The following is a 20,528-nucleotide window of genomic DNA, read 5'->3' as shown; positions in this document are numbered from 1 at the left end:
TGAAAGTGAAAGTGAAGTTGCTCAGTCATGTCCGACTCTTTGCGACTCCATGGACTGTAGTCTACCAGGCTCCTCTGTCCATGGGATTCTCCAGGCAATAGTACTGGAGTGGATTGCCATTCCCTTCTCCAAGGGATCTTCCCGACCCGGGGATTGAACCTGGGTCTCCCACATTGTAGACAGACGCTTTACCGTCTGAGCCACCAGGAAAGTCCTACATGATCATATGGCAACTCTATTTTCAGTATTTTAAGGAACCTCCACAGTTTTCCATACTGGCTGCACTAACTTATGTTCCCATCAAGAGTAAAGGGTTCCCTTTTCTCCACATCCTCTCCAGCTTTTATTATTTGTTGAATTTTCAGTGATGGCCATTCTGACCAGTGTGAGGTTCATTTTTATTTTTGTATTATTTTAATTTGCCATAGAACACATATGTACAGCTGTTATATCTTTTATGATGACCAAAGTTTAAATGGTGCTGCCTGTTGTTCATGACCTTAACTAAACCTATTCTTAATGTCTTTAAGGACAAGCATTAGTCATCCCATATCTCTGAGACCATTGAAGATCTATACTATGTGAGGTTTGAATATTATTATGTTTATTATATTAAAAGCAATGCTGATGAGCAGTTAGCCCAATAACTCCACCTAAATGAAAAGTGCTATTTCTGTGATAGCCTACCATGCTGCTATTGGGATACATTTTAAGAAATGAACTGGAAGTCTTATCTCCATCAGTTACATCTAATCAATGAATACTTTCCTTAACATGAGGTTGATATTTAAAAGGCAATTTTAAACTCAGTGTACAGAAATTCAATAACTGCTTGACAGCAATAAACTAGTAATAACAGCTGAATTTTCTGGGAAAAACAAATTCTTCACTTTATTTCAAGGTTTTCAGGGATTTGTTATTGACTTCATTTATATCTTCATCAAATTTAAATATTTCCTGGGGATTATTTTCAAATATTTTATATTATTTTCTGAACATTCATCACAGGCCTCTCTGCCTCAAATTGACCACTCATGTTATTGTTGGTATTTTTGTCTACAAACTATTGAGCTATTCAAACATACAAACGAAGAGATCTTAAAGCCTTCTATGGTTTCAGGAATGTGTAAGGAAGGTTATACTAAGATTTGGTCACTGCCTTCAAGAATCTCAGAGACTGACAGGTAAGGATGTAAACAGAGGCATGCAGATATTTCAATGCCAGAAAATCTGAGGAACAGACATCTTTCTCATATAACCCACAATAAAGAGAGAGTCCTTCATTTTCACCACCGTTTATATTAAAATTTGATCTTCTTTGACAAAAATTTAAATTTATATTCCTCTATACAAATGTTTCCCTTTTCTGGGTTGTTGTTGTTGTTGTGTTTTTTTTTTTTTTGGCTGCACCATGTGGCTTGTGAGATTTTACTTTCCTTAGTCTTAACCAGGAATCAAACCAGTGCCCTCTGCAATGGAAGCAGAGTCTTAATTACTAGACCATTAAGGAATTCCCCCTTCACCTTTCTGAACAAGTGTTTATGCTGTCTTCCCTCATGTTCATCAAATTTTATCACTTTTTTTTTCAATAGTTAACTTGGCCAGCTTATAATATCATCTTGACATATATTTATTCCTTTTATATTAATATTAATAGTTCTGCCTAGTGAGTTTTATCTGTATATTTGATAAGGATATTTCCAACTTTTCAAAAGGGGTTATCATAAGTTGTAAAATATAACACATTCTAGGACTAATTATTGTTACATTATATATATGGCCCTAGTTGGGACTGAGTTATTGATAATTACTTTAAAGTCAGCTATTTTTCAACCAAAATATTATTCTGAAGTCTGCCCTTTTGTTACTTATTGAGAAGAATATCTTTTGAGATAGAATTGCTCAAAGTCTTCTTGGAAATAAGACAGATGGCTGTTATTGTTTCCATCTTGTTTCTATATTCTTGTACGTTTTCACTGAAATAAATTAAATTGATCTAGGGAGATTTGTTCATTTCAAAACTTTGTGTTCTAAAACCATAACATCTCATGCTACTTTAAGTTATCCACAATGGGTTATTTGATGGTTTGCTAGCTTCTTTCCTTTTTCTTTTGTTTTATTTCTGACTGGCCTGTAATGTTTTATAATGTTTTTTAACCTCTTAAGGGACAGGTACCTAAGTTAAAATGCCAAGGACCATGGCCAAGACAATTGAAAGTCTGAAGAGCATTACATTAAATCCTTCTGATTTAAATAGACACTGCTCATGGCTCTTTTTTATCTTTCAACACTGTGATTTGACCTTGCAACAAAACTGACAGTTATTCTACTAAAAACATTCACATCCAGCCTCTTTTTTCAAACTGAAAGGTGAATAAGTCATATGAACTCCAGGATTTTTGTGGTTTTCTGTTTATGAGCTCTTTTTTTTTTTTTTTTTCCTAAAAAGACACAAAACGTGTAAATTTTCACAAGCTACCTCCTTCCCCCTTTTGGGTATTTTGCTTAGCATTGTCTTGTTAGCTTTAGTCTTCTTATATTTAATCCTTAAATAGCCTTTCAATTGCTTTCTGCTTAACTATTTAGTTTATATTGCCTATCCCATTTCCAAAATAGAGATTTGGGCTTATTGAATTTGAGCCACTGTATCTGAACCATTATTTTAGGAGCTTCAGACATGGTCCCCAGCTTGAGTAATCCAGTCACCCAAAGCCCTGTTATTTCTCAATAGGAACTTAGACAATCAGCATCTTACTACAGGTTTGGAAACTTAAAATCAGCCTACTGAGTCTTCTTATACATTGACATTATCTATACCAAGCAAACAAAACAATATTTTTTTTTTCTCCCCAATAATTATTTTCTTTACAGTGACTTGGCCCAATTAACTTGATCATACAATTAAATGTAACAGCCACTCATACCCTGTGGCATTTGCAAAAGTTTCTAACTTCTTTTGGCTCTCCCAAACCAAACTAGCAAGATTACAACAAAGAAGAGACTTTATCATCACTCACATCTATATAAACCTTATGGATAACAAGTATCTTTATATTCCCAGCCTCTTCTGTTTTCTAAAGTTTAATTTTCATAGCAAATCTTTGAGGTAAACAGGAAACTGAGGTCAACCAGCTCATGCTAATCAAAGTTGTGGTCAAAAGGGACCCTCTGTTTTAACCCCTTGTCATTAAACTCACTCAAGAGCAGTCTTGGTCTCTTTTGAATTCCACATCTCTCAGTTGAGTTCAGTCACTCAGTCATGTCTAACTCTTTGCAACCCCATGAACTGCAACACACCAGGCTTCCCTGTCCATAACTAACTCCTGGAGCTTGCTCAAACTCATGTCCATCAAGTTGGTGATGTCATCCAAACATCTCATCCTCTGTCATCCTCTTCTTCTCTCAGAGAGTATTCAGAATTTCAATCTTATTTTCTATGTTTGTGTGCACATTTTAATGATATAGAGTGAAAGAGAAAGAGCAAATATTTTGTATCTCCAGTTTTCACACTAACAGAAGCTGGACTTAAAATTCAGTGAATAATTTGTTTAATTAAGGAACTAGCAAACTATGACCTGGAAATAGAATCTGGCCAACTGCCTATTTTTGTACAGCCTGTGAATGGAGCATGTTTTTCTGCATTTTTAAGTGGTTGAAAAAAATCAAAAATAGACATTTTTTAGTTTCATGTCATGTGAAAATTCTATGTCATTTAAATTTCAGTCTGCAGGCATAAAGCTCTATTGGAACATGCTCATTTATTTCCATAGTGCCCACAGCTGCTTTTATACCATAAGGACATAGTTGAGTAGTTGTACCAGAAACTGGTCCTCAAATCCTAAAATATTTACTGTCTGGCTTGACTGTTTAATTGATGGATATTTTTTCCCCACTATAGGCTTGCAGATGCAATATTAATTAATATTTGCATTGCTCTATGCTAAAGCTGAAACTCCAGTACTTTGGCCACCTCATGCGAAGAGTTGACTCATTGGAAAAGACTCTGATGCTGGGAGGGATTAGGGGCAGGAGGATAAGGGGACGACAGAGGATGAGATGGTTGTATGGCATCACTAACATGAGGAACATGAGTCTGAGTGAACTCCGGGAGTTGGTGATGGACAGGGAGGCCTGGCGTTCTGCGATTCATAGGGTTGCAGAGAGTCAGACATGACTGAGCGACTGAACTGAACTGATGTAGTTTAAAAAAATGCTTTCACATTTCTTATTTTGTTAATTATGCATAACAACTCAGTAAACATTCCATACTCATCTGAAAAATTAGACATGTAAAGCTAAAAATACTGATTCAACTCTCCTTGGTATATATAGTCAGAAAGGAGAGAGTTAGGACAGGTTGGGAATCATCTGACATCAAATCCAACTTAACACTTGCCTGGACATGATATAACCTAAATATTACATAAAACCACTTCACTTTTACACATCTCTTGTTTTGCCACTTTTGCTTTCCTTACCCCTATGAAACTTTAATGTGACAGGTCATTTTTACATCTTTGCTGAGTTGCCTGTCATATTTGAATAACAACTTTTTAACTTTGTCTTAAGCCATATTGAGCTATGTACAATTTCCTGAATTGGCACACTTGTTCTTGCCTTGGTGCCTTCTTTCAAATGCTGTTTCATGTTTCATGTTTCATTTTCAATTAATTAATTAATTTACTTGGGTGCCTCAGGTCTTAGTTCCACTACATGGGATCTTCCTTGCAATGTGTGGGATATTTCGTTCTACACATGGATTCTCAAGTAGGTGTCTCCAGTTGTGGAACACAGGCTTCATCACTCTATGGCATGTAGGATCTTAGCTCCCCAAGGAGGGATCAAATTGGCAACCCCAGCATTGAGAGTAGATTTTTAACCACTGGACCACCAGGTAAGTCCCTCTCATTTTAAACCTAAATTTTAATCTTTCTCTAGTCTTCAAGACACCAATGAAATAACACTCACTTTGGTCAAGTGCATGGTCCCTTATGATTTTTGCTGCATAGAACTCTGGGACATTCACTGTAGCACCTGCTTTAGGAGCTTGTCCTTTACCTGATGGCTTCCCCAATTAGACCTAAGGGCCTCTGCTAGAAGAGATCATGTCTTATTATGTGATTACTCCCATAATCTCACTTGAAATCCTCATCAAAAAAGCTCACCACTGTTTGGTGAATGAATGAGTTAATGAATAAATAAGAGAGGAAACAAATGGTTAGCCTCTGATAATATACAATGGTGGCGGTATTACATATACCTTATGATACTAACACTATGAAGGTATCTTACAAATCCTAAAGGGTAACAGATTTAAAAGATGTGTTTTCACATAAGGTTAAACACTGAAGAACCTACATATACATCCACATTTTGATCCCTCTATGTTTGACTTCTTGCAATTTGGTTTCTGTTTGCTTATCTTGTAAAATGTATATTGAGAAGGCATAAATAGGGAATTCAACCTAGCACACTGCAGGTTCTTAATTAATACCACATACCATTCACAAGTGTAGGTTTATTGACTCCTTCATAGATCCAAAGGCAAGATCCACCGGAATTGGAGTATACTATTACATGAGAGCACCACTAGTATGCCATGACGGGTAACACCCTTGATGAAAGATCTCTGTTTGATTATTGAGAGGGAGCGTTTGAGGTTTACTTACTTGAAAACTTCCATGCTTCAAAATGTTTCCTATTGCCCCAGTCTCAGGTTAGTATTATTCTTCCCAAAGAGAATATGTCTTTTTAGGTATCCACAAAGAAAATATCAGCTACACTGCCCATGCCACCATTCACAAGGGATTGGCCTTGGGAGTAGGTGCATCACAGAGTGATTTTTGCAGGTACAAAATGATTCCTGCAGTCCTAAGTCACACTCTACTGACATCTCGGTTTCATTGTTGATTAAATAGAAATTTTTCAAGCTTGAGAAAGCCTGGCTTTGGTATTTATGAATTCTAACAGCTCTCTTGGAGAAGACTCTTGAAAGTCCCTTGGATTGCAAGGAGATCAAACCTGTCAATCCTAAAGGAAATCAACTCTGATGGCTCATTGGAAGGGCTGATGCTGAGGCTGAAGCTCCAATACTTTGGGAAGGTTGACCCATTAGAAAAGACCATGATGCTGGGAAAGATTGAAGACAGAAGGAGAAGGGGGTGACAGAGCATGAGATGGTTGGATGACATCATAGACTCAATGGACATGAGTTTGAGCAAGCTGCAGGAGATAGTGAAGGACAGGGAAGCCTGGCATGCTGCAATACATAGGGTCACAAATAGTTGGACATGATTGAGTGAATGAACAATAGCAAAAACTCTCTTTGTGTGTGTGTGTGTCATTCGCTCAATCATGTCTGACTCTTTGCAACCCTATGGACTGTAAACCTCCAGGCTCCTCTGCGCATAGAATTTTCCAGGCAAGAATACTGGAGTAGGTTGTCGTGCTCTACTCCAGAAGAGCTTCCCAACCCAGGGTTGAACTCATGTCTCTTGTGTCTCCTACATTGGCAGGTAGATTCTTTACTACTGAACCACCTCTTTACCAGCTATTTATCTTTTTAGCTGTAGGTCTTCCTCCAGTGTCACTGAGCAGTAGAAGTCAGGAACAGAGCAGATGCACCAGGCCCCAAATATATTACTTGAATTAGTTAAAGCAGCAGCTGGGTATAGGTAGGTATGATTTAAGGTCAAAGCATTTTAAATATTTATTCCTTTGTACTCATATATATAGTATTTTTTTTTTTTTATGTTCTCTTCTGTTATGGCATATCCCAGGATATTGAATATAGCTCCCTGCACTACACAGTGGGACCTCATTTTCCATCCATGGATATAATAGTTTGCATCTACTCACTCCAAACTCCCAGTCCATCCCTACCATCTCATACCCCTCCCCGTTGGCAATCACAAGTCTGTTCTCTATGTCTGTAAGTCTGTTTCTGTTTTGTAAATCAACCATACTTCACTAAAAGTAAATTAAAAAAGGATAAATTTTTACTCCTTCATTAACTATCTATGTGATTCTGTGAAAATAGACATTAATATTCCCATTTTCCAATTGAGAAATTGAGACTCAGATAGGATAAGAGGTTTGTCTTAAAGCGATATTGATAACAGACCAGGCATGGAATCCAAGTATTTGTGACAGCAAAAACTACGCAGTTCTTTTAGCAAATTAATTTTCTAATGCTGGATATTTTTATCTGCACAGTGGAAAAAAAAAATCATCTCTCTTGTAGCTTTAGTGTGACAATAAGAAGGAAAGCGTTGCATAAAGTACTCAATGCAGACTTCCCTGGTGGTCCAGAGGTTAAGACTCTGAACTTGCACTTCAGAGGATGCGGTTGGATCCCTGGTCAGGAAAGTTCCACATGCCCTGGGGTTTGGCAAGGGGAAAAAAAAAAAATCCAACTAAACCATTAAGACTTCTTCATCAATAAATTAATAGTTTCTTTAATAAAATAGAAATAAAATAAAATAAAGTAAACTACTTGACCTACAATAGGTCCACAACCATTGGTAATGTAATTATTTTTTTGCATTATTACTGCATGAGCATATTTGACTCATGCCAATCCTCCTCATAAAGCCCATAGCTCTTAAATGAGAGCTTTGCACACAACAAAGAGCCCTGGGAACCAAGGACAAATTGTCACAATTTCCAAACCAAAGTGTCAGGGCAGCGAGAGCCTCTGTGTTGGCCTTTTGCCAGGGAGTATCTTCATGTGCTCTGGGGTGGTGGCATTTCTCCTTTCAGTGAAAAAGATGCTCTAAGGCAGCCTTTAATTCTCCAAGACCTATTTGAACAGTTGGGGCTCTCAGAGTACTCAGTTGAACTGGATTTGCCTTCTCAAATAGCGCTGTCATTAGCGCTCCTGTTTCCTCCCCACGGATGGATTTCATTTTCTAGGCTCAGCTTTCAGCAGCCCCCAGGTGTTGGTGTCAAAACTCCTTCCTCTACAGTTGGCATGCCTTCAAAGTGCTTTTAGCCTGGCTCAGATGTGCAGATTCTGAGAGATCATTTGCCTGATCAAATTTGAGGCCATTGGGAATTTAAAGGTGTCATGAAAAATAAAATAGATTCATACATAATTTAAACATTTGTTATTAAAAATACCATGAGGGTCTCCCACACACACTCATTATGTGTATGTTTGGACTGAGAATCATTCTTCCTCTTTTATTCTACAGACTTAAACCAAATGCAGATATGAAGGCATAAACAGGAGGTTAAGATTGACAGAGTCCTTCACTACTTCTTGTACCTCTGATTATGTGACGTGAGGAGAAAGCAGAATCCGAAAAATATATTTGGAAAACTGATATATATTTTAAGTACAAGCACATTGCTTTAAAATCTATTGAGTGATGAGGCTCTGAACCTCAAAAATGAGAAAAGTCTTATTTATTTACTGTCTCTCATCTACTAATTAGAAGAGTTGGTATTTGAAGGCATGATTGTCTGGCCAAATTCTCTAATCAGTTCCTCTGATTGTCAAAGTATTGTCAAAGTTTAAGATACCTGACTCATTTCAGTATTTAAAATTGTGGACTCTCTTTTGGGCAGGTTGGGCCTCTCCAAAACATTGATGGTAGAGCTACAACTAGAATTCAAGACCTCTTCCTGGTCTTGTCTTGTCCACTTACAAATGATGTCTGAGCCCTCTTAAGAAGCAAAGCAGCACTGCCTTGTCTGTGCCTCCTTGTATTAAATTCTAGGTGACACATGCTATTTTTTTCTACACATTAGGAGGTGGTAGGGTGATAATGATAGGGACATTTTATGGAGGGCTCTGAAGACGATGGACCTGGCTACTTGGTTTGCACATATTGTTTCATTTACCCCTAAAGATCTTTAAAGCTTTTTTGTATCATTTTCCAATTTAAATATGAAAAAAAGTAAGGATTATGGTGGTTCATTTAAGATACAAAACTAGAGAATGGATATTATGTGATTTGAACCCCAGTGCCTGGTCCAGGGATTCCTAGGTGGCACTAGTGGAAAAGAACCTCCCTGCCAATACAGGAGACATAAGAGACATGGGTTCTATTCCTGGGTTGGGAAGATCCCCTGGAGGAGGGCATGGCAACCCACTCCAGTATTCTTGCCTGGAGAATCTCATGGACAGAGAAGTCTGGCTGACTATAGTCCATAGAGTCACAAAGAGTCAGACCTGACTGAAGCTACTTAGCATGCACACATGCATGTGCCTAGTCCAAGTCCACGTATGTCCATACTATTGGATTCCTTTAAGCCTTGGTCCTTGCCATCCCTTACCTTCTCCATAGTGTCAGATGACTCCAAGCAGAATTTCCTTTCCACGTCTTTCTCAAGTGGCTCTAAAAAGGGTCTTGGATACTTTTTCTTGCTAAATATGTTTATTCTCATCTCACTTAGTTTCTCAATAGAGTTGAAGGACTGTCCATTTCTCCTTGATTAAGCCCTTTGTTTTCTGGAGCCCAGCTTACTCATCTGTTTTTCTTCCTCCCTCCATGTCTGGCCCTTGGTTCTTTGACAGATCACTGTTCCACTGTCTAAAATGTTCTAGTTATACTCACAGTCTAGACGATCTTAATGAGTCTCTCTCTCTCTCTCACACACACACACACACACACACACACACACACATACATATATGTCTATATCTACACATGTATATGCTTCCCTGGTGGCTTGGTGGTAAAGAATCCTCCTGCCAATGCAGGAGACAAGGGATCAATTCCTGGGTGGGGCAGATTCCCTGGAGTAGGAAATGATAACCTTTTCTAGATTCTTGCCTGGGAAATCCTATGGTCAGAAGAGCCCGGTGGTGTCACAAAAGGTCTATGGGGTCACAAAAGAGTCGGACAGAACTTAGCCACTAAACAACAATACATACATATATGTATACGTATATCTTCCACGTGTCTCTCTGAACCAGACCTCACTCCTGAACTGCAGACATATATACCCAGATACCTGCTCTGAATATACACCTATTACCTAGTTGGAATCTCAAACTTCACAAAATCCCAAGCTGGATTTTTTACCCACTTTTTCCACTTTACAGCCCACACTCCTCTAAAACATAACTATTTGCTCCCACCCATTCAGTCACTTAAGCCCCAAATTCTCATCTTTCTAGATTCTTTGTTTCCCTCATGCTTTCTCTTCAATTTGTCAGCAAGCCCTATTGGTTGTATCTAGACACAGCTTTATTACAACTTCCAGCTATGACAGCCCTGGTCCCAGATACCATACCCTCCCACAGGCTTCTGAAGTGCATCCCAACTATTTTCTGCCTTTTCTTTTGTTTTCAAGGTCCACTCTCCACTGTGCAGTTAGATGAGTTTTAAAAGTTAAGTGTGAGCCTGCTTCACTGACAAATTCATTTGTGCCATATTTTGGATTCCATATATAAGGGATAACATACAGGGTCCTACTGTAGAGCACCTGGAGCTATATTCAATATCCTATGATAAAGCATCATGAAAAAGAATATGAAAATAGTGTGTATATTATGCAAAACTGAATTGTTTTGCTGTATAGTAGAAATGAACAGGGGATTGTAAATAAACTCTACTTCAATAAAATAAATAAATTAAAAAAGAAAGTTAAATTTGATGATATCATGGTTCTGTCCTGTTGAAAAGCCATGTCAGTTTTCAATTTATGTTTGTTGGCTCCATACATAGAAATCTTAATAAACACTCAATGAAGTGAATTCCATTTCATGACAATGCATACTTAGTGTCTCAAACATATGGAATATAGACTGTCTCTGATAAAAAGGGATAGCCAAGGAGAGGTGTTGGGGATGGCTTCTGTGAGTGAGTGGGTGCTGAGGAAGGTTTTGGAGAGCACCCATCCCAGATTTCATGTGCATCCCTGAAACCAGAGTGACTCCTGAGCCTTGAACTTGACGTCTAATGAAGTCAGTGAGCTTGGTCTTGTATACATCTGAGCCAGTATAAACCACTGAGCTCTCAGAGAGCCCATAGCAGCGCTTTTAGGCCTGGTAAAATCAATAAACCCGGGGACTGTGAGTTTCATGTTTCTGCAGCAACCCCACAGGTCATGTTGTCTAGGAGTTAATGGTCTAAGGAATGAGAGTGGGTGTTAAGGGATTAATGTTTGACTCTTCATTAACCCAAGAAAACACAGTGAGCCACATTTGTCTTCCACACAAAATCATACAAAATTCTCTCTTTATTAAATATACATTATTTACAGTGTAAGTCTTTCTTCTGTACAACAGGAACCATAGAAAACAAAGAAATCTAAGGCTAACTTTTATTTTATTTTTTTTCCCCCATACAGTGTATTAAGACATGTTACATGGTCTACAAAACTGACTTGGAATGAGGCAACATCACTTGGGATTCTGTTTCAGGAACAAATATGAGAAGGTCAAAAGGAAAAGCTAGACTCCAGAAGATCTACAAAGAGAGGTGACCTGTTTTGTGCTTTTGCCATAATAAGTATCTGATATATATATTTTTGAAGAAGAGGTTATTTTGTATTCTATTATTTCCTTGTTAAAAATAATTTCCCTGCTCTTTACCATTCTTCAAGAAGGAGGACCACTCTATGCCAGAGCAAAATTGATTTTCCATCTGAAGTGGACATTGTAATATTGCATAACAAGGATCAGCAAACTATAGCCCATGAACCAAATTTGATATGTTGCCTATTCTTGAAAACAAAGTTTTACTGGAACATAGCCATGACTCTTTGTCCATGTTTGGCCCACTTCCTACTACAACAGGAAAGATGAGCAACCGCAATGGAGACTGGCTGTCCTGTAAAGGCTAAAGTACTATCTGGCCCTATGCAGTAAACGTTTGCTAATTCCTTACCTAGCATATCCCGGAGACTTATCTGTGGTGCCCCCTCAGCCTGCATTCCAATTCCCAGTGACACCTCTGCACCTTCTGTGCCTCCTCCAGTAGATTGAAGGGAGTGATAGCCCAAGGCGACACAGCATATCAGGAGACCCATCAACTACCAGATTTAGAAGGAAAGCATTCTTGATGTTGGACCTCACTAAATACAAAGTCCCTCTTGCCATATAAGCACACTGTTGTAAGCAAGGTTTGGTATTTTTGCATTAGTATTTAAGGCAGGGCAAGGTTACACAGGTTGACACTGCCATTCAAAGAGAAGAGACTATAATTCCCATGAAGACTGGGGGATGGTGTTAGCTATAATTAGGATATATGACTAGGCAGAAGCTCATTAATAGTATTCCTTAAGGTTTCCTGAAAATTCTATCTATGGGGAGGCTTTCCAAAGAGTCTGCAGGGCAATACAACAGTCTGTTTCATCTAGTTTTCGTGTCCCCTGAGGCTACTTCTGGCATTGGAGGCATGGAAGAATATGATGTTGAGGAAAATTAAGACTAGGATTTAATCACTAAAACAATTAGCTTCACCTTTGATTGTGACCTAAGTCAGCCCTCTTAATTTGTCCTGCTGTTTTTGCAAAAGTCCCCCTGTATAACTGGGGATGATTGAAGAAAGCAGTGTTCCCAGATAGTATTGGATGATAGGTCCCTGAAAGTATTCACTGTCAGGCATGGGGAGTAGCACGTCTCATCATCATTCTGGCATGTCCACGCATGGCTGGACCAATAAGTGGGAGAGGAAGATCCCTAGGCTGATTTCAGGACCTCAGGGCTTCTACCCATGGAGAATGCTGATTCAGGGTAGTGGACCTCATAGTTCCTCTAAGTGTTCAATCTGGGCAGATTAGATCATTATGGTGATAGCTCTAAAGCATCCTAGAAAAATCCTAATGAAATACAAATCTAGAAAAAAAAATGTGGTTGATGTACTGGGAAGAGACAAAAATATTTTGCCAAATTAAGTAAAGAATTCCTCATGCAAACTCCATGATATTGCCTCTTTTCCTAATGGGTAAAGTGAAGATCCAAATGCACTAAAGAGATTCCCGAATTAAGAGCCAGGAAAGTGAGAAGAGCTGCCACCAGTGAGTCTCTCTGGAAGCAGCAACCCTTTTGTGGGAAAGCCATCAGTTGTTACCAAGTTTACACCAACTGTTCTCTCTTTCTCTTCATTCTGTTCCTACCAAGTGTGGTCAAAGCACCCAAACCACTTTTGCTTTAATCGTTGCTCATGTCTGTTCTACCGCTTTGTAGACTATAAATGTTACAAAAGACAGACAACTAACTTACAAAGTACAGTAGTTCACTAAAAAAAAATGTGCTTTTCTCTTCTCCCTCAGAATACCTTAGTGCAAAGTAAGACAAAAGTTACTCAAAAGCAGAAAAAAAGAGTTAAATATGCAAACTTCCTCTGAAAGTTTCAAATAACTGTCGACTCAAAAGAAAATGTGTTTCTTTTTATCAAACAGAGATGTATGGAGGATGTCATAGAGGAAGCCTGTATAACAGCCCTATTTTGACAAAGAGATTGTGTAGGTATGTGTTTGTGATTCTTTTTCCCCCTTTAAGAGGTTCAAATATTTGGAATTTGTGAAGCAGAGATAAAAATTAAAGACAAGCAAAATCTGCAAACTAGATGACTTAATAAGTAAGAGTGTGGGTGAGGAAATGGAGGTAGGGTAAGAAAGACTCAAGAACAGAGTAGAAATAATTCAATCACACTTTGTGTGTGTGTGTGTATGTGTATCTGTGTGTGTGTTTAAGAAAACACTTTCCAACTGCATGAGAGACATGAAATAGCACTCAGTTGTCTTCCAAGTATTCTGAAAATTTTGAGTTGGATGACACCTTCCTTTAACCATCTCTGCATTGTCAGGAACAAGGAAGCCTCTTTATTGATTGGTCTACTCGAGACTTCTAGGACAAAGGAGGATTAAGTATGCCTCAGCTTTCAGGTTAAGGAAGAGTATCAGAGCTATACACTGTGTCTCAGATTGCCTTTGGCAAGCTCAGGCTACAATATGGTTTTGATCGATTGTAGCCATGTAGAAATTCAAAAGATGCCAGTTATTGGTGGACAAGCTGTCAAGAATTTTTATAAGAAAGAACTCAAGGGCCTCATTCCTATCTCTGTAAGGATCTTGGAGTCTCCAAGGGTAGCTCTTGTAACTGAATGAGCTTCTTGCAGAGACGACAAACGTGTGATTTTTTTTTTTTTTTCAGAATTGGAAAAATCCCCCCAGAGCACAGATATGAGACTTCATTTAGATGGATGACACCTTTGAGTCAATGAGTTACTCAAAGCAGTACTTCATCCAGTTCTCCGAGATCTTCCCAAATTGAGTCAATATGGTTCATCAGGATGCAATAGGGTTTTAGGAGAAGCTAGAGTATGACAAAAATGCCTTAAGGCAAATCTGGAAGAACAAGGGCATGCAATAGGTCATGAATAAATTTCATAAAAGAACTGGGAAATGAAATGGGGAAAAATGGAGATTGTTGTGTCTGACCCTTAGAAGGAGGTCTTTCAGAATCCCCTACCCAGAGTTAAAACAAGAATGGAGAGAATGCACCTTCCCCAGAAGTACTTTAGAGATGGAGATCATTTATTCTTGTCTCTACAGAGTCAATCCATCTGCCTCCAGAGAAATATACCCACAGAGATTGATACTTGCTTTAAGAAAGGAACACAAAGCAGCTTATTGAAGGCAGAAGTAATAAACAAGAAGAAATACATAGAAATATTTTCCAGAAAGTATCTGTTTCTTTCAGTCTCCAGTAAGTCTATGACAACAATATGCCTCCCCTGCCAGACTTTTGGCTTTCCAAGGTCAAGAACAAGGTGCAGTGTATGTTAACATACTCAGTATCTAACACAGCCTTTAGAGCATTGGGTAATAATTACTCCAGGAATGAAGTATAGACCAGTTTTCTTCTTTTGTTCTGATCCTGCTCCTGTGACCCTGTGGTGGGCAATAGTCTAACAAAAGATGGAAGTCAGGTTAGTACCATCTCTGTTATTACTCAAGGGTATAAAAACTGTTTTGAATAAAACAGCCCTAGGATCCTTAAAATAAATATTACCCTTGCAGTTCAGAGTAGAGAATAAGTGAAGCTTTTCTTAAAAATATATCTAGAGAAGTGACAAATGTCTAACTTTCTAGACAAATTCTCCTATAATTCATAGCATTCAAACCTATACACATAAGGAATGATGTAGCATTAAATACATGTTTACGGCAAGCAAACACACTGCTGCTTACATAAATAGATTTGTTTGGTGGGAATGATATCATTGAAATGGCCCCCTTTAAATGTGAAATTTCACAGGTGTTTTTGGTTTTCCTATAAAGCACATTCTATAAAATACTTTGGTAAACAGCAATTACCAAAGAGAGTTAAAGTGTAGAATTATGGTGATCCAACTGGCCAACATGTGCAGTCAGGAAACTCAAAGCAGAAAACTGTGGTTAAGGAGGCATCAGAATGCTTTCAAACACTTTTGCTTTAGATTATAATTGTTCAAGGATTGAAACACAGAAATCAACAGTTGCACAAAACTCCATGGATTTTGGTACCAATGAGGAAAAATAGGCAGAGTTCACACTTCTTTGTCACTGAAAAGTGTGTTTTCCTTTGGAAGGAGCAGCGTGCTTGCTTTCCATATACATCTAGTGAAAGTTAGCATTCTCTGGGGTTATGAAATATTCCAACCCTGTAAAAATAAGTTTTATTTAGCCCTGAGACTCTGCTTATAAGAGTGACGTGCTGATTGCACTGTCTTGGCATTCGTCATTAAGTCTGTGATATGTAGTATGTATGGATAGATAAGTCTACAGATATGGGGAGGTTTGCTGGTAGATTCTGTAGTGGAGATGTGGCAAGGATGGAGTTTCCCAACGTTTTCACCCTACAGAACTACCCACAAGCATAAGTAGATGAGAAAAACGAATATTCCAAGTCGGCCTCTGTTAGTCCTCCATTTCTTATATCTGTACTATGTCAGCAAAATATAGTCCCTACTTCTCAGAGACTTGAATAATGAGCAGTTCCAGTTTTATTACTCAACCTTCTTTTTCCTTCCATTTCATTATTGGAGATGCTTCAGGCTAAACCCACTGCACTACATGGTGACTTTTATTTCAGGGGACAGAGGATGATATCACCAAGCAAAAGGCTGATTTATAAAGTCTTTTTATAGAAATAGAAAATTCAAAAGTGAACATTGGAAGTAGGAGAGAACAGGGCAGGAGGAAACAATATTTTAAGATCTTTCCTCTTATGAATGGATCGTTCATCTTATTAAAGTTAGAAGGGAAAAAAAAAAAAACCTTGTTAGAATTACTTTAAAATAAATTTGCTAGCAAAAGGATATAATGGAAATGATTAAGTAAGAATCCACATAAAATTTTCAAAAGAGAGTGTGTCTTTAGAACACCTTCTATTTGAGAAATATGATTGCAAACAAAATCCTGTCCCCATGTTCTCTGACATTGAAAACCTGAAATAGACCTGAAATAGGGTGAAGCTGAGGACCCCCTCATTGTGAGCCTTATCATGCAGGAAAGTGTTAAAACAGCCAGAGATGACAGACACAAAAGGGAAAAGATGGGATTCAAATTGAGTCTGTCTTGTAAAGAGAATCAGCAAGTACTTTCCACATCTGTGGCTCATTCTGTTTGCATTCCCAGCATACTAGAACATTTATATAGTTTTCCCCTTATCTCTTTCCTGAAGATGGCCCAGAGGCAAAGAGTGAGGAATGTTCCTATAGCAAAACCACCAGGATTCTTACCACCACCTCGAGGATGAGCCCAACATAGCTTCTTGAAGGAATGATGATGTTCCTCGGCTGTTTTGGTACCAAAATGATGCATACCCTGAAACATGTCACTGCTTCACCTGGGAGTTTATGCCTATAGAAAGAAGCATGTGGGGACCTTTACACACACAGGATGCAGCAGACTTGAAAATATGATGCACTGTAGAGCCCAAGGGCTCCTCTAAAATTATGAAAAGCAGTGGTAGCTTCCTGGAGCTAGTCAGAATGTCTCATATGTCAGTTCAGCCTAAACCTCCTAGAAAGAAGTGGCTCAGTGGCAGATGTGGGTTATTATCTCTATTCTAAAATGTGAAACTTGTGTTTACGCTTTTCACCAGATCTTTAGTGAGGGGATGGAAGGAAAAATATTCAGTTTGGCATTTCTTTGCTTTCATGCAGTTTTTGTTTGTTGTTTGTTTGCTTTGCTTTTTGTTTTTGTCTTGTTTTTATTTTTCTTTAAAGCTGAGTTGAGATGGTTTAAGCTCTTTCATGGAACCAAATACTATTTTAGACTTTGAGTTGCTTTTTGATGCAACTGATATATATATATATATATATATATATATATATATATATATATATACACACACATCAGTATAATAATCTCAGGAATAACCTAGCTAATATTTCTTACAAAATTAGAAGAGGCATTTTTGAAGTTATAGAACATCTACTTCCTAGCAGCTGTCTTTTTACCTCCTAGTTTCAAGCGACTATTTTCCATGCTTCCCCTAGGTTTATGCTATCGTGTACTGTTCTAAAGTGTCAACCCCAGGAGAGAGTGGTAAGAAAGGAACACAGTAATAGCTTATGACTATCAGGAGTCCTATTTTTGAAAATACTCAGGGGATATGAGAGTGAACAATGATGATGAGTTAGGGCAATGGGCTTCCTATAGTAAGGAAAATTAATACACAACAAACCTCTCTTTTTCCTTTTAAACTTCCACTGACACAAACCAGGCCCTAGAATCTTCCTTTTTGGTACCCTGAGTTCTCTGGTCAGAGTGGACTTGAAATGGGGGAAGGTGTCTAGGATGATGGTTACATGCTGAAGTCACAGAGCTCAGGTTCAAGGTAAGCCTGCAAGACTGAATAGTTGCAGAACTGAAGGCTGCATCTTAGAACTCAGAAATACAGAACAGAATATGGATATGTGCACACCCATGTGTCTCTTCCTTGTCTAAAGTAGTCAAATCAATCTCTTGAGTGATCATTTTCACCATGATAAGTTTGTTAAAGAGGAAGGCAGTGGCCATAGCTGCCTAGTATTCTGGGCTAGTTTGAGGGGATAGATGCTGTGGTGAATGCAGGTATGTCCCCCACATAAAAGGGAAACAGAGAAAGAGAATGACAAAAATTAAAGTATAGGAGTAATTGGATAAAGGGAAACCAAAAATGAACAAAGAAAGAATATGAGATGACCCTGCAGTTTTTCAGATGAAATATTCCCGCTTACACTCGCTCACTGTGTTTTGCAAATCAATGTCATTTCTAAAGGAACTGTCCAAATTTTCTGGATATTCCTTCTCCTTCATTTGGTTGGTGCGATGTGACTGCTTATGCTGGTAAAGGAAGCGGCTCATGATGCCGATTATCGAGAAGATGATGAATATCACCACTGCTATTACTCCTGTTGAGAAAGAGGGACAAAAGAGAAGGCAATTACCACAGATCATGTGATCAGGAGAAATAATTTAAAGAAGACAACAAGGTCACTTAGGACAAAGAACCAAACAAAAACAAACAAACAAGCAACAAACTCTGCCACATGTCCAGAAATAAACACAGGCTAAAATGTTTTCAGGCTTCAATTACCAAAAAACTTCCTCTTTCAGACTAGTGACGGAGCAAGCCAGTTTATATCAGAGAAGGTTATATTTAACAGACTAAGAATGTCATCAAATAAACATGGAATCAGACTAGCAAATGATCTCTTAATAAATTCCTTCAAGACTTGCTTTCAAGAATATGCCTGAATCAGTTTTAATTAGCACACTTCTTTGTCACCTTGCAAATAAGTATCTTTGAACTATTTCAGCATCTTAGAAAAGAATACTTAAGTATATCACTTCCCAGTACACACACTATGGATGTAAATTTGTTTACAATATATGTTTGCTTTACTAAAAATGTCTTATTAATAATGAAATGCTTACTAAACATTCAGGGCATTTTACCCTGCTGCACACTCAGTAAGATGCAGGGTAGTCTGAAGATGGTACCCTTCTGTCCTCCAGAGTCAACTATAATAGCAAATGTCTGCCCTATTGTGTCAGATTCTCCCCTACTTTGGATTGATTCTGATTTTACTGGACCTACTTGGCAAGTCATCCTCACTGATCCTAAGGTCTTGTCCCTACCTTTGCCAGGAGTTCTCTTGAGAAGTGAATAGCAAAGTCAGCAAAGGATGGTAAAAATGTGGATACTGTCAAATTTCTAAAGAGAGAAACAATCTATAGGAGAAAGACTGTTTCTAAACATTATTCAAAGATAAATTCATTCCTAATAAAGTATATTTTCTGTTGTTTTCTTATCTAAGTAGAATGACTCTTGAGACAAAATGTTTATTTTACAAATAAGATGGTTTACTTATAAAAATATTACTAAACCATGAGATAATATTTTCCCCAACTATTTTAAAACAAGGCAAAGTAAAACCAGGTAAGTTAACAAACCTAGAAATAAAGTGGGTATAGTGAGTGATACCCAGGAATGGGCTGCAGCTTTAAGAGATGAAATACAGAACCGGTTTCTACTCCTTCAGGACATGGAATATTTAGGGTGGGAGGCTGTGAACCCCCCAGGAATTTTCTTCAGGGTTTGGGATGAATATCCTGTTCTTGGACTCAAGGAAGCCTGTACACTAGTGGGAAAAAGTCGGCAGTCACTAAAGCCTTTTACTACTTGTCAAATGAAAAATTATATGAAGAGAAACAGGCATCAAATGGTTTCCTATATTTCTTGTTGCAAAACAAAAATCAACTTGGACTTTATTCCTGAAGCAGAAATTCAGGCCAGACATTTGAAGAACTTTGTTAAGGGAACGTGTGTATGTGTATGTGTGTGTTTTCCTCACAATCTTATTGTAATTATGCACCTCTGTGCTCCCCTTGCCAGCTGTGCTGCCTTCCTTAAAACACCACTCACTGGTTCTGTTGTTACCTGTTTACCCACCCCATCCCAACCAACCCCAGCCAAGCTGTGAGTTCTTAACAGGGCAGCATCCATGTTTTTCCTCATCTTATTTTAATACTTAGTGCTGGTCCTGACGTGTAATGGGGCTCATTTCATGGATGTTAAATAAATGGTTACTGTTGATTTTTAAGAGCAAACTCCATCTGGTGTAGAACAGCTCATCTAGCCTGCCAAAAGGCAGAGATAGGGGCGCTGTGAGGACCCTGGTTCTTAGATGGAAATGAATTCAGTCAGTCTCTCACAGGCATCTTCCATTAAACAAGGTTTGGGAGTCATTCTGTGTTGCAAGGCCCAGATGGACAAATCAAGCACCTGGAGGTAGCAGCCAAGCTGAGGAAGAATACAAAGCGGAGAGACGAAGAGGCAGGGAGAAAATGGAGAAATAAGGGACGAGAAGGGAAGGCGGGGTTCACAGCAGAGCAGACAAGATCTGCCTCTGTAACCATATGTGCTGCTGGATTGGAAACTACAGTCCTGTGAGTTTCACCCTGCTCATTTGATCCACTCGGTGGAGAAAACCCGACAGGATGATGGCATTACCCATCTGTTTGTGCCAACATAGCTTCTTTCCATATGTAGTTTTATTGGTTTGCTTTGTTTGTGCTTTAGGAAAAATGAC

The 20,528-nt window shown here is 38.4% G+C and overlaps 1 protein-coding gene across 2 annotated transcripts in view; it reads right to left on the bottom strand.

Annotated features, from left to right (window-relative positions):
- Positions 1 to 18,147: 18,147 nt before the first annotated feature.
- The window catches only part of CNTNAP5 (contactin associated protein family member 5), a 1,075,483-nt gene continuing 1,073,102 nt past the window's right edge, over positions 18,148 to 20,528 (bottom strand). For both annotated transcript variants that reach the window (XM_068967132.1, XM_068967133.1), the window contains exon 24: positions 18,148 to 18,344. In XM_068967132.1, the coding sequence (XP_068823233.1) occupies positions 18,148 to 18,344 (197 nt within the window). The remainder of the gene's footprint in view (positions 18,345 to 20,528) is intronic.

Source organism: Capricornis sumatraensis, chromosome 3, assembly GCF_032405125.1.
Source record: "Capricornis sumatraensis isolate serow.1 chromosome 3, serow.2, whole genome shotgun sequence".
NCBI classification, from domain to species: domain Eukaryota; kingdom Metazoa; phylum Chordata; class Mammalia; order Artiodactyla; family Bovidae; genus Capricornis; species Capricornis sumatraensis.
The sequence above is the reverse complement of the archived record's forward strand: the minus strand, read 5'-3'. Positions and strand labels throughout refer to the sequence as shown.